Below are 15089 nucleotides of genomic sequence, written 5' to 3'. Positions count from 1 at the left end.
TTTTTTTTAAACACAAACTTCAAGTACCTTTTGCTTCAAGCGGTTTTTCACCTCCTTTATTCCCATTTTTGCATGATCTTTTGCCTGTGTGAAAAAAAAGGGAGGGATGGGGGTGGAGGGAGAATTAGTTTTAAGTCAGAAATCCTTTTCTGGCTGTAGAGGCAACGGGGCTTGATTTCACCCCATCAAGACCCACCTTCTCTGATTACTGAGAAGAGGAAGAGAGAGAAAATTGGTCCATCAAGCTGAAGACATAATGGGTATAAAAACAAATACAGTGACAAGAGGTTAAAAAAACAATCTTTAATGAGGGGAAAAGAGATTTGGTTTGCTGAGAATACCTCCCCACCCTTCTAAAGCCTAGTTTCTTGTTCTATCTTCTAATTATTTTTTATCTCTGCTGTGCAGCTACAAGGGTGAGAAGCCCGGTGGCTTCCTACCGGGGCAGGATCCAACCTTCAGCAGCTCAGCAAGATATAGGAGGCATCTTCCTGTGCGTATGAGCTTTTCTAGCTGGCTGTATGTATAATCACTCAGAGCGCAGTGGGAGATGCTGGGGGCGGGTGGGGGGAACGCCAGTTTTGAAAAGTATTCTAATTCTTATTGGGTTTCCACAAGGAGTCTCAGCAATATCGACATTAAAGATAGCTGGTCGGCGTGAGTGAGTTCCGCCAAAATCCCCACTGGCAATTTTCAGCCTGTCACATCCTGTCCAGTGCTCCAGGGTAGGACTTTGCCCCCTCTTCTGCAATGGGCTCATGGGGCGGCTGAGCTCCCATCCTGCTGTAGCCCTTTCTGCTGTTTATTTTACAACCTCTCTGCTTCTGGTTGCAATTTAAAGTCCGAGTATCCACATGCTACTTATCCTCAAAAGTCTCAATGTTATATTTCTGTTTGAATGGCATTTAATTATAAATACATTTTCCTAAATCCCTTCTTTTATTTTTTTTATCCCATTGAAGGCCTACCAGCACTGAGGAGAGAAGGGGTGAATAAGAAAATTCACACTGGACCGGTTCCTCCCTCCCTCTTTCCTTCTCCCCACCTTTCTTCCTCTCTTCTTTTCTTTTGCACTTGGGTCATTTGTTTTTCTCCCATATCTGAAGCTCTTTCTCATTTTTATGTAAGCGCCTTGGTGGCCATTTCAGTGACTGACTCTCCAAAAGCTAAGAATGAATCTTGTTACAAACTTGGTGGGATGACTCCCACCAATATAGCAATTGAAGGATATAACTTGTTCAAAAAGAACAGAAGAAATAGAAAGGGAGGTGGAGTTGCACTATATGTTAAAAATACCTATCCCTGCACAGAAATACAGGCGGATCAGACTGGGAGCCCCATTGAGAGCATCTGGATTAAAATAAATGGGGCAAGGAATAAAAAGAACATGATAATCGGAGTCTACTACCGACCACCTAATCAAGGAGAAGACGAGGATGAAACTTTTGAGAAACAAATTGCCAATGTTTCAAGGAAGTGTGATGTAGTAGTGATGGGGGACTTCAATTACCCTGATATCTGTTGGGAGACCAATACTGCCAAAAGCGGCCCTTCCAAGAAATTCCTGACATGTGTGGGTGATAACTTTCTCCTACAGAAAGTGGAGGAAGGAACTAGAGGATCAGCAATCCTTGACTTGATATTGACCAATAGGGATGACTTAGTGGATAAAGTGGCAGTTACGGGAACTCTGGGGGAAAGTGACCACGTCATACTTGAATTCTTGATTATGAAGGAGACAAAAGTTGAGCGTAGCCATACACGTACTCTGGATTTTAGGAAAGCTGATTTTAATAAACTCAGAACTATGATAAGTAAGGTCCCATGGCAAATGAGCCTAATGAAAAAAGGAGTGCAGGATGGGTGGGAGTATTTAAAAAAGGAAATTTTAAAGGCACAGTTACAAACAATTCCAACAAGGAGAAAAGATAGAAGACAACAGAGGAAACCAATGTGGCTCCACAAAAAGCTTAGAGATGACCTGAAAACAAAAAGGGATACATATAGGAAGTGGAAGGAAGGCCAGGCTACAAAAGAAGAGTACCGACAAGTGGCGCAGAAGTGCCGAAATGGCGTCAGGAAGGCTAAAGCTGTGAATGAGCTGAGATTAGCGAGGGATGCTAAAAGCAATAAAAAGGCTTTCTTCAGATATGTGAGTAGTAAAAGACAGAGGAAAGAAAGGTGGTTCAACTGCTTAATGAGGATGGCAAATTGATAACAGACGACAAAGAAAAGGCTGAAATGCTCAATTCCTACTTTGCCTCGGTCTTCTCCCAAAAGCGGGTCTATGACCCCCCTGGAAAAAGTGAAGCAGAAGTTGAGGGGGCAGGATTGCAGTTTGAGATTGATAAACAAATGGTCAAAGAACACCTAATTTCCTTGAATGAGTTTAAATCTCCAGGGCCCGATGAACTGCATCCAAGAGTAATGAAGGAGCTAGCAGAAGAACTCTCAGAACCTTTGTCTATTATCTTTGCAAAATCATGGAAGACGGGTGAGGTGCCGGACGACTGGAGGAGGGCTAACGTTGTCCCTATCTTCAAAAAGGGCAAAAAGGAGGAACCTGGGAACTACAGACCAGTCAGTCTGACATCCATCCCTGGGAAAATTCTGGAGCAGATTATAAAGAAGTCAATCTGTAAACACCTTGAAATCAATGCAGTGATCACTAGAAGCCAACATGGATTTGTCAAGAACAACTCCTGTCAGACAAATTTGATCTCATTTTTTGATAAGGTAACCTCCCTTGTGGACTGTGGGAATGCTGTGGACGTCATATATCTTGACTTCAGCAAAGCTTTTGACAAAGTACCACATGACATTCTGATTAACAAACTAGCTAAAAGTGGGCTAGATGGAACAACTATTAGGTGGATTCACAGTTGGCTACAGAATCGGACTCAAAGAGTACTTATCAATGGAACATTCTCAAACTGGGGAGAGGCAACGAGTGGGGTACCGCAGGGCTCAGTCCTGGGCCCAGTGCGCTTCAACATTTTTATTAATGATTTGGACAAGGAGGTGCAGGGAACGCTGATCAAATTTGCAGATGACACAAAATTGGGTGGGATAGCTAATACCCTGGAAGACAGAAACAAACGTCAAAGTGATCTTGATAGGCTGGAGTGCTGGGCTGAAAACAACAGGATGAAATTTAATAGGGATAAATGCCAAGTTCTACATTTAGGAAATAGAAACCAAATGCACAGTTACAAGATGGGGGATACTTGGCTCAGCAACACTACAAATGAGAAGGATCTTGGAATTGTTGTAGATCACAAGCTGAATATGAGCCAACAGTGCGATATGGCTGCAAGAAAGGCAAATGCTATTTTGGGCTGCATTAATAGAAGTATAGCTTTCAAATCACGTGAGGTACTGGTTCCTCGCTATTCAGCCCTGGTTAGGCCTCATCTAGAGTATTGCGTCCAGTTCTGGGCTCCACAATTCAAGAAGGACGCAGACAAGCTGGAGCGTGTTCAGAAGAGGGCAACCAGGATGATCAGAGGTCTAGAAACAAAGCCATATGAAGAGAGACTGAAAGAACTGGGCCTGTTTAGCCTGGAGAAGAGAAGATGGAGGGGAGACATGATAGCACTCTTCAAATACTTAAAAGGTTGTCACACAGAGGAGGGCCAGGATCTCTTTTTGATCCTCCCAGAGTGCAGGACATGGAATAATGGGCTCAAGTTAAAGGAAGCCAGATTCCAGCTGGACATCAGGAAAAACTTCCTGACTGTTAGAGCAGTACAATGGAACCAGTGACCTAGGGAGGTTGTGGGCTCTCCCACTCTAGAGGCCTTCAAGAGGCAGCTGGACAACCATCTGGCAGGGATGCTTTAGGGTGGATTCCTGCACTGAGCAGGGGGTTGGACTCGATGGCCTTGTAGGCCCCTTCCAACTCTGCGATTCTATGATTCTATGTAGCCTTTAGGCAGTGCCCTGAAGAAGGCGAATACGCTGGGAAAATCTCTTTGCAATTAGAAGTCCTTTCCATCATTAATGTCCTGCTCTTTAGACCGCTGTTGTTGAAATGCTTATGGATTCGGTCAAGTTGTTTGATGTATACATAGCACATGTTCTGTAATCGACCAGGGGCCCAGCTTGCGGCCTTCCAGATGTTTTGGCCTACAACTCTCATCACCCCTAGACAGAGTAGCCAATGTGGAGGGATCATGGGGGCTGTAGACCATTGGGGGGGGGGCTTAAAATACCCTCCACTACGCCCATATAGATTTGTAAAATTTATGCAACTCTGACACTTACAAACTTGTAGACTGTCTTCATGGCAGGGTTTGCTTTGGTCTTGACCGTATTCAAGATGGCACCACTTCCTTTCTAGGTGGGGAAAAGGAACAATGCAGCACACCATTAATGGAGCAGACGTGCCCTCATAACTCTCAGTTCTGAATGCAAAGGAGCAGACCTCTGATTTCTGTAAAAACACTTAATATAACCTCCTCCAGTAAATGCTACAGGGCTCTGGGTGTCAGGGGCAACCTGAGCCATACCATGGGTTTCAGATTCATCAGTTACGACATCTGAATTTTTAAAGAAGAGGCAGGGTGAATATTTAGATATTAGCATCTCATATTTTTCTGAATAGGCAGATATTTGCTCTTCTATGTCTGATCAGTTCATACCCAAATTTCACAATGTTGGAAGGTGACATGAAATGATAATGTTAAACATGTAAGGGGCTGCTGGGTTTTTAAAGTCAGGAAAAAAAATGTCTCAATTTGAATTAGATTTCCTAACATAATTTTGCAAGATGAAAAAGATTTGGAATTTTGTGTGTGCCAAAGACCCTTCTCCCTCCTCAGTCCGAAACTGTTTGTGCCCTGTCTCTGCTCTTCTTCCAAGGTCTGCGATTGAGAGACGAAGGGGGGCAGGCGAAATCCATCTACAGATCATTCCAGAAGGGCTCAACTTCACGTCCAGGAGACACCAACAGAAAGGCGTGCAAGGCTCTGATATGTCAGACAGAATAATCTAGCAGTCCAGTTAGTGTTTTATTTATTTCGTGGTGCACGTTGACTTTTGCTGCATAATGCATTGTTTTGATAAATAAACCTGCAGTGCACAGAAAATGGGTAATTCCCACCCACCCCTGCATCTCTGCACATGCACAATAGAGGGCTGACCCAGGCACAGTGACCTGTTTAGAGCAATAATTAAGGTTGCCCTATACTAGCTCTTAATTAACAATTAACAGAGAGACATACTTCAGCAAATTTTATGACAAATGGTTGTGCACCTGAGCACTGGACTTTTTTATTTTTATTAATTCATAGCATTTCTCTTTCTGCAGCTCTTGGAACAGTATTTGGCATTCTCTGGGAACATCAGAGAAGCCAGCCGGATATTTTCGGAGGACTTATTTCATTTCTTTCAGAGTCCTTGGTGATCAAGGCTGCCTGATCATCCATTCTCTACTGTACAGAAACTCTGCTTGGAGTAAGTTGGGGCCCTGAATGTAATAGGATAGTTCCTGCTAATTAGTTCTTTTTCCATTACTATTTTAAATGAGTGTAAAATGAAGGGGGAGGGATCGTTTAACATCAACTCTTGGGAACAATTTTGGGTCTGTTATTCATAAATATTTATCATATAGCACAGTTCATCTATATCAATTAAGTTAAGAGTGGTACTCCAAAATGCAAACAGCACCCCCCCCTCCACACACACACACGCTTTGCGGCAAAAACAATAGAGTTCTGTAGCAACCAATCATTTGGAGCGCCAGCAGAGTTCCAGTCTGGGGGCACAGAAGCACCTTTAAGCAAAGCTAGCTTTCCACAGAAACTGCTGAAAGCCACCCTAAGGAGCATCCAAGCTGCAAGGGAGGACTTACCCTGACCGTCGACAGCCATTGATGGTACAGCTTGTCACTACCTGACACAAAGAGACAACACACAGGTGAACCTTGGCAGCACTCATTCAACCTAGTAGCAGACCCCAAAGCGAGACATGGGAACCCTCTATGTCAGCCTCCCCGCTCTCAAAAACCCGCCACAGGAGAATGAGTGAGGCAGAGTTCCTGCTGATTTGTCTTGTTTTAAAAGGAAAAGGGGGTGCTTTAAAAATAATAATAATAATAATAATAATAATAATAATAATAATTTAGCAAGCAGGTTTGTTTAAATCTAGCAAGCTGTTCTTGGGGCTGTTTGTGTGGAGTTCCTCACCCCGCCCCACGACAAGTTAAGCACTAAGGCTACTTTGTCCCCCAATTCTTGGCCCGACTGCAGAACTCCTGGTTGCACTCTCGTTGCAAGGCGGGGTTGGAGGGGAAAATACCGGCATCCCAGGATCAAAGAGCCACCTGTCAAGGCACCACCTTGAAGAGGCACCAAAGCTGCCACACGTGACCGACCGACCGCAAATCCCCAAGATGTGTCACAATAAATCTTACAACCACTAGGCAAAACTATTACTTCTGATTCCAACTGCATCTGAAAGCAGTGTGCAATAATATTTTACTTTTTTGCCTGGGTTTTGCCTTCCGCAGCAGCTGGGAAGTACAACAATTTAAGAGACAGCGCCATAAACAACAGGGCCTCCTCCAGTTGGACCCCCACCCACCCACCCACCCAACAGGGCTAACGGACTTTATTTATTACATATTTATACTGCCCAACAGCCAAGGCTCTCTGGGCAGTTTACAATTAAAACCACTGTATGCAAAAATCAAGATTAAAACTTTGAAAATGTCATATAAAACCAGAATAAGTTGCAGTCCAGGGAAAACATGTCTAAAAAGATGTGTTTTCAGGAGACATTTGAAGGATATTAAATTTTCCACCTCTTGAACCGCACAAGGGAGGGGTTCCCAGAGGCTGGGGGCCGCTACAGAGAAGGCCCGCTGCCGAGGTTCTTCATGGTGACATTCTGTTCATCTTGGAAAGACGAGCAGGACCTCCTCTGACGATCGTAAATGTTGTCCGGGTGTAAATAAGGTCTGCTAGGTATCCTGGTCCCAAGTTGTTTAGGGCTTTACAGGATAATGGCAAAACCTTGTATGAGGCTCGGTAGCTAACAGCTAGCCAGTGCAGTTCTTTTAACACTGGTTTTATGTGGGCAGAGTTAGGCGTCCCAGTGAGCACCCTAGCTGCTGTGTTCTGCGTAAGCTGCAGCTTTTGAACCACACACATGGGTAGCCCCACATAGAGCACGTTACAGTAGTCTAGTCATGAGGTTACCACTGCATGAATGACCATGGCTAGGCTATCCCCATCCAGGAACGGGTGTCAACCAAGGCTGATAATGGGCGCTCCGGGCCACCTAGGTCTCCAGTGACAGATGGGTCCAGGAGCACCCCCAAGCTACGGACCTCCTCCTTCAGAGGGAACACAACCCCATCCAGAACAGGCAAACACCCCAATTTCTGGACCTGGGAACCACCAACCCACAAGGCCTCTGTCTTAATGCGATTCAGCTTTGGTTTGTTGGCCCTCATCCAAGCCAAAACTGTATTCATCATGATCCTGTGGGGAAGAAGAAGGAGCTGTTGGTCTGCCCCTCCATTGGGAGATGCGAGGGGGGAAGCATGGCCTTCCCAGCAGCCCTGCTGAACAGTTGCCTTTATTTATTTCTTCCCTCCCTATCCCCCTTTCCTTGTGTGTCATGTCTTTTTTAGAATGTAAGCCTGATTGGAGGGACTGTCTTCTTTACTGATCGATTGCAAGCTGCTCTGGAAGCCTTTTTGGCTGAGGGGCAGGCAGGATAAAAATACAAAAAAATATTTTGTGAACCGCCCAGAGAGCTTCGGCTATTGGGCGGTATAAAAATGTAATAAATAAATAAATAAATAAATAAATAAATATGAATAAATAAATAAATAAATAAATAAATATGCATAATCCTGGGTGCGTGTCCCCCCATTTTTCATTTCTTGCTTTGTCCCCAAATGGAACTTAAAGTCATCCTGCAGCCTAATTGTCTACTTCATCTCAAGACCAGTCACAGACCAGCCATGCAGCATTATCATGACCTTGGATGAAACTTCTATTGCTCCCCCTTTTAATCTTCTTAAACATTTAGGGCAAGATTACTTTATTTAAAATAAGCTGGTCCAAATATGCGCCACCTCCTTTTGCTCTGTATTTCTAAACGACAGCCATGAGTTCAAGCCAGGGTTTCTCCTTACCTGCGTATTCTCCCATGTTGATCTCTTCCTCAAAGACATCGCTGAAGCCTTCTCCAGAGTTGAGAAGATCAAGGCGGCCGTCAATAAACTTCAGGAGGGGGAAAGGAAAATGCATCAGGAAGGGATCACTCAGGCCTTCCCTTCCTACAGCACTGAAGATCCCCTTCCTGCCAAGATGCTAACACTTGCTTTCTTTTTCAAATGAATGAGAAAGCCCGCAAAACAGCCATGTTTCATTGTTTCATTTTATTAGAAGGCTGGAGGGTCCACTACTCAAGAACAAAGCTTTCCTTGGTGGGACCCCCCCCCCATGTAAAATTAGGGGGCAAAACATACAATGGAGCTCTAGAACAGGAGAAGAATGAAGAATACATAAAGTTTTACTATTCTAGAATACTGATGGAAAACAAGAATGCCGCAAAATGATTCATCAGCTAGACTGAGCAGGTGGGGTAGGGATAATGTAGAAGACATTCCAGTTTGACCCATAAATTACACTAATTAGAGAACAAAGTGGCCAGCCATATCTCAAAGTGCACGGCCCAGTGTAGATCACACGCCACAAAGGCAAGGTGAGGGCAAAGATCGTTCTTTAATTTAACCATGCAGAAATACCTGCTTGAAAAGCTGCAGCTGGATGGCGTTCTGCAGGAACTGTCGCATGGCGGCAGACCGGTGGGAGACAAACGTGTCTTCGCAGAAGGTGATGGGCTCCCCCTGGGGAAAAGGTTGGAGGAAGGGGTGAATGTACATATTGCCAAATGCTCTCAAGAGAGGAATCACGATCAACTGTTCAGGGCAGGCTGGATTAGCCAGCATGCCAAGGAGCTGGGCTCTCAGAGTTTGAGAAGGTTTGCTTACTCAACGTCCCCACCCACCCACCCCACATACTCATACGGAGTCCGAGCTAGGCTGGCACAGAAGACACCGGCCATTCCTGAGGGTTAGACCTAGCACACCCTTTCCAAGACCTGTCGGTGTGATCACCTTTGCATCACCCCTGGCTTAGTCATACGGTTGCTGTCTCCATGACTTAAGAGAGTAAGAAGAGCCCTGATGCTGGATCACACCGAGGGTCCATCTAGACCAGCGCTCTGTTCACACAGCGGCCGACCAGCTCTTGACCTGGGAGCCACGAACAGGACACGGTGCAACAGCACCCTCCCAGATCCTATTCTTCCTCACTCTGTATCACCTCTTCGAAATCGTAACATGTTCCATGTCCCTGCCAGGGAACTGTTCAGCCAGGAATGTTTTTCAGTTGTATGTTAAATCGGAACTTCGCTTCTCCCATCGAAACTTAATTGAAAAAGTCACTGAGTTAGTCTTACCTCTGACTGACACATTTAAAACATTGAACACTCTAATCTCAGATCTGATGAAATGCTGTGAGTAGAGACATCCTCATTGTCTTTATTTAAATTATTAAGCTCAGAACTAGGGATAAAAAGTGGAGCTAGGAGCCACTGGCCGTAACAAGAACAACGCAGAAGTTAAGTGGAAATTGGGCTAACAGCAAATGCAAATGTAGCCGCTGCTGCCGCATGGAAACAAATGGAAAGCGAAGGAAGAATGGATTGACACAAGTTTCACTCTGGCTGTCAGCTTCCTTTTTTCTAAGGTTGCTGCCAGTTAAGACAATAAAGGAATAGCAGAACAAGGCATTTACTGCTTCATATTTGGTGAAAAATAACCAGATTTGCAGTGCAATTTGCATAGGCGACCATTTTCCATGTCACTTCGGTGACAACACGAGAGCTGCAGCCGTTAATATTCCCCCTGCTGCCTATTCCAGGGCTGAATTCTACAAACATTTCTAAATGCTGCCTGCTCTTAAAGCACCTCAAGGCATACTAAAGCCACAACGGAACTTTAGCGTGTGCAGGAAAAGTAGCTGCAACAGTTAAGGACACAACAGGGTATAAAGGCCAGGAACGGAGATGGCAGCGATTTATGATGCTGTGTCTGCTTATCTCAGACTGGATTATAAATTTTGCATATAAACTCTATTAAGAGCAAGAAAATGAATCTGCAGAGGAGTTTTGACTTGAAGGATTTCTGTTACGCAAAGAGCTATGAGTACCGGAGGCCAGAGGAGCAGCCCATCAAGAATAAATGGCCCACGCATTTAATTAGACCCAACAGGCTCCACTTTCCTCTGCGCTCCGACTTTTTCTTTTTTAAGTGAATGTTTTATTTAACATTTTACACCCCAACTTACGACGAGTTTTGAAATTGAGGTTGACTCAGCCCCACTTCTGTTTACAATTGTTCCTATTACAAGAAAATAGGGAGCCCTAAAAAGGCACCCAGGGAAATCCACACCAACCAGCCTGCTGGGGAAAGCACGCCTGATGGCACGAAGGATGCTCCATTGAGATCCTCCAACAAAGGAGATCCCACACCCTTTTATACTTACACCTTCTCACTGCTAAGCAGCTCTTGGATTTAGAATTTCTGGCCCTTAAACCTTCAAGAGTTCGCAGAACCAGCCCAGTTGCTGGAAACTCAGCCCGTCCCTCATAGGAAGCGGCCCTGTAGCAGGTGAAACCATTTGTCCATGTAGCACAGTCGTTTTCCCTGACTGGGAATGCCTTCCCAAGTCTCAGGAAGAGAACAGTTTTTCCCCATCACCTGCTGCCTAGTCCTTTTACCTGGAGAAGCCAGGGATTGAATCTGAGATGCAAAGCATAAACCCTACGACAGGGATCCGCCATGTGGTCCCCCTGGCACCATAGCGCCCACGAGCCCCTCCAATGGTACCCGGGAAAGGATCCTCGAAGTGGTTCCCAACAGGCTCCCGCAAATCTTAACCCCCCCATTTTTAATATACGTACATGGATTTGTATATATACATAGCAATGAATACACATGAAATGCATACAGTTTTCTAGCAATTATACATAGGCTTCAACAAAAGGAGGCAAATACCCATTTGAAGGGGGCACCTATATGCCACCCGTTCAAATACTGAAAGCGTTGTAAGGTCCTCAGTCCACTGCACTATGAGAGGTGAGTGTTTATCCTTCCAGTGTTGTAATATCAGTATTTTAGCTGTGAAACGGGCATAGAGAATCCATTTAACCTAACGATTTATTAATTTCCATGAAGATGGCAAATAATGTAAAGGAGCTTGTGCATCAGTGAATATTAATGACTGTTCCAGTACACCATTTATCTGTGTAATAACCTCCTCCCCAAAAGAAGCAACTACTAGACATTACCAAAATGTATGTTTAAAAGACGCATTAGCTGTACTGCACTGCCAGCAATCAGCTGAATTAGACAAGCCCTTATTAAAGAAATGTTACAGTGTCCAATAGACATGGCTTATGCAAAATGCAGCAGCCAGATTAATAACGAGGACCAAGAGGTTCAAACATATAAGACCCACTCTGGCCCACTTGCACTGAATGCCTGTATGATTCCAAGCCTGATTCAAGGTGCTGGTTTTAACCAATAAAACCTTACATGGCTTGGGACCACAATACCTGACAGAATGCCTCTCCCGACATGAATCTACCCATACACTATGCTCAACATCTAAGGTCCTCCTCTGGGTGCCTACTCCGAGGGAGGCTCAGAAGACAGCAACAAGGGAGGGCCTTCTCAGTGGTGCCCCCCCCCCAATTATGGAATGATCTCCCTGACGAGGCCCGCCTGGCACCAACACTGTTATCTTTTCGATGCCAGATCAAGACTTTTCTTTTTCCCCAGGCATTTAACAGCATATGCTGAGTTTTTAATTGACCCCAGATCTATATTTAGGCCTGGCTGAGAATTCATACCATCCTTGTCTGTTGTATGCTTTTACAGTTTTAAATTTTGTATATCGATTTTTAATGTTCAATGTTTTAATCTTTGTAAACTGCCCAGACAGCTTCAGCTATGGGGCAGCAGGTATATAAATGTAGCTGATTGATGATGATGATGATGATGATGATGATGAAACAAAAGTTTTTGCTGAAAAACTCGCAGCTTAAGGTTCACAGACGCGACAGGTAAATGCCAAAGAGTCGATCCATGGAGTAGGCATTTCTGGTGGGGCCCACAGCAATTTCTCAAATTCCTAAATGTGCCCACGGGACCAGAAAGGTTGGGGAACCCTGCTGTACCACCACTGAGGGGGGAAGCACGACCTTCCCATCAGCTCTGCTAGTTGGGCGCAGTGGCCAATTTTCAGGCACGAAAATCCCATCTGCTAATTGACTACACGGCGGGATTTGCAGCCATCCCAGAGAAGAGGGGCTAGGGGAGAAGGCAGTCTCAGAAGCTGGAGTTCCAGTAAGGTTAATCAAAGGTGGCGATGGAAGGTAGCTGGGAAAAGGTCACATTTCTCTGCTGGTGCTGCTGCTGGTGTAATGGTCTCCAAGGAAACCTAATTAGCCAATGAAATGCAACATATTTACGACGGATATCTTATCCGTACATGATCAGCTGAGGTCACCGGACTGGTGTCAAAAGAACAGCATCCTTCTACGGCAGGATTTCTCACTTTGTTACAGCAAATCCTCTCTGAGCATGGGGGTGGTTAGGTTGGGGGTGGGAGGGGGAGAATAAATGGCTGAGTAACCCAAACCATGGAAGCTAAGGCAAAGAAAGAACAACCGGTGAGCAGAGCAAACAACAAAATAATTGTAAGCTGTGAAAAGGAACACACATGGGGCCGAAGGTTTATAAACTCCCCACCAAGAAAGCGGAAAGCAACAATTCTTTTTAAGCAATCAAAAGTAGGAAGGCCGCAGGGTTTATGCCCCAGCCAGGGCTTCTAGGATCGCCCCAGGTGAATAAGCGGGCCCCCACCCACCTTGCTGCTTTGAATGCTGAAGTCTATTTCAGGCTTACCCAGTTGAATTTTAAAAAGTCTTAAAAGATTTTAGGATTTTAATAATGTATTGGTTTTATGCTTTTAATTAGTTTTATGTATTTTATATTTTTTGTATTCAGTGTTGATTATTTGTCAAGAATAATGTGGACACTTTACTGTTGTTCCTCCCGGCCTCAAATGAGGCCGAGGGCACCAGATGAATCCCAGCCATCCTCTGAACTTCTTGAGATTCTGCCTTCTCCCCCTGCCCCTCACATAATTTTGCACGGTGTGCTTTTGGAGTTTGAGACGCGACCGGCACTTGCACGCAACACCTGGCGGGGTGCCTTTCTGCGAGGGTGTTACTATAATGCCCGTCCACGTGTCCACTGCCGTCCCCATTACAGCTTCCTTTCACACCTTTGCCACGGAAGCAGGGCAACATCACTGAGCCGCATCACGGCAGGGAGGGTGGAAACGGGGGTGGGTGGGAGCCACCATCTAATTGGATCACATGAGCAGAGAAGCATCTGGCTCAGAGCATGGCAGTTTACACATCTCCTTGAGTTGTCGTGGAGACAAGCACATGACCAGCTCAGCGCCGAAACTCTGGGGCACGAGTCCAAGCACACTCCTAACACATTCTGACAGAGAGCAGATGGACAGCTAGTCGGAGGGCTAAAAGGCGCCGAGGCGGCTTGTCTCCAAAGCTGGGTATGGTGTAACGATCATTTCCATCCTGTAAAGTCACACTTAGCTACCCAGGAATTACATACACCTTTGATGCCAGTACCTGTGTTAAAGCTGCCATTACAAAAAGAAGTCATAGAACCTGCTAAAACCCAGAGCTTCCTCCCAGTGTGCTCGGTACACTGTGGGACAGAAACCCAAAATGACAACCCCACCTCCCCTTGCGTTCCTCTAACTCCTGCTACTCTGGCTGCTTTGAGTATCTTTTGGTCATGTCCGTGAGAACACCCTGCGCCTCAAACCATGTGCCAAGTTTGCAGAACAAACACACCCTCTTGTCAACAACCCACGGCTGAGGAATTCCCTTTTCCCGGAGTCATGCCAAAAAAACCCGGCATCCGTCAGAAAGGAGGTTGTAAAAACATTTCCATTTGGCTTGGATTTCACTGGCTAGGGCTAACTTCAAAGGAGCAGAAATGTTTTTGTGCATATTTTAGAGGTTCCTGATTTTTACAGCTCTCAGATATGAACCTCTTGCTCCTCCAGTATTGACACCCACCTGTGAGACTAGGTAAACTAGGAATTTACATAAAAATCAGCTGGAGGGAAAGTCTGCAGCCCCCCCAACATCTTCTGTGCTGGACCTCGTAGCTTTTCATTATCATGCAGAATATTTTTAAGTAGCGATATAGTGAGTTTGGAAGCTGCAGGGAGGGCGTCTTAGCTTTCAGCTCCAGCCCTTTTTGAGGAGCAAAGTCGCCTTCATTCATTAGAGCAGTCTTCCTCAACCTGGGGCGCTCCAGATGTGTTGGACTACAACTCCCAGAATGCCCCAGCCAGCTGGCTGGGGCATTCTGGGAGATGCAGTCCAACACATCTGGAGCGCCCCAGGTTGAGGAAGGCTGCATTAGAGGCTTGAATGTCCTGTCTGAACAGCGTTATCACGCAACGTCCATACTCATCAATTTTGTAAAGACTGGAAATGCAAAGGATACGGTATCTTTAACAAATACCAGTCACAACTATTTTTTTAAAAATTAATGCTTGCCAAGAAATGTATAGCAAGCAATCCAGTACAGCGTGGCAACAAGGACTCAATTAAGTGCATTTCTGATGCTTACATGCGCTTTCAAGTGGGTCAGAAGCTCTCCCTCCCCACCCACGTTTTTTTTTTAAAGCAGCATAATCTTGGAAGGCCTGATTTGGTTTTATGGTTTTTAATGCCACACGTTCTTTCAAAAGCGTTGCGAGGGATTTTAAGAGTTAACGGTCTCGCGTAACGGCCATTGTAAACAAGCACAATTCCGGTTAAACACTCTCACCCATCCATCACCTCGTCAAGAATCAGATGTGAACCATAATTAAGGGTTTCAGCACATCTACCTGGGAGAGGTATTTTTGCCTGCTATTCCAGAGAGGATGCCCTCTCTGTGGAGAGCAGAA

The 15089-nt window shown here is 45.2% G+C and overlaps 1 protein-coding gene across 4 annotated transcripts in view; it reads right to left on the bottom strand.

Moving 5' to 3' along the window:
- Positions 1-15089, bottom strand: part of DENND1A (DENN domain containing 1A) — a 297718-nt gene that overhangs the window by 43313 nt on the left and 239316 nt on the right. For all 4 annotated transcript variants that reach the window (XM_063144890.1, XM_063144892.1, XM_063144891.1 and 1 more), the window contains exons 14-18: positions 8765-8866; positions 8150-8237; positions 5855-5895; positions 4267-4338; positions 28-84 (exon numbers count right to left, since the gene is read on the bottom strand). In XM_063144890.1, coding sequence (XP_063000960.1) covers positions 28-84; positions 4267-4338; positions 5855-5895; positions 8150-8237; positions 8765-8866 — 360 coding nt within the window. The remainder of the gene's footprint in view (positions 1-27; positions 85-4266; positions 4339-5854; positions 5896-8149; positions 8238-8764; positions 8867-15089) is intronic.

This window comes from Elgaria multicarinata, chromosome 19 (genome assembly GCF_023053635.1).
Source record: "Elgaria multicarinata webbii isolate HBS135686 ecotype San Diego chromosome 19, rElgMul1.1.pri, whole genome shotgun sequence".
Lineage (NCBI taxonomy): Eukaryota > Metazoa > Chordata > Lepidosauria > Squamata > Anguidae > Elgaria > Elgaria multicarinata.
Note: the sequence above shows the minus strand (reverse complement) of the source record. Positions and strands in the feature narration are given on the sequence as shown.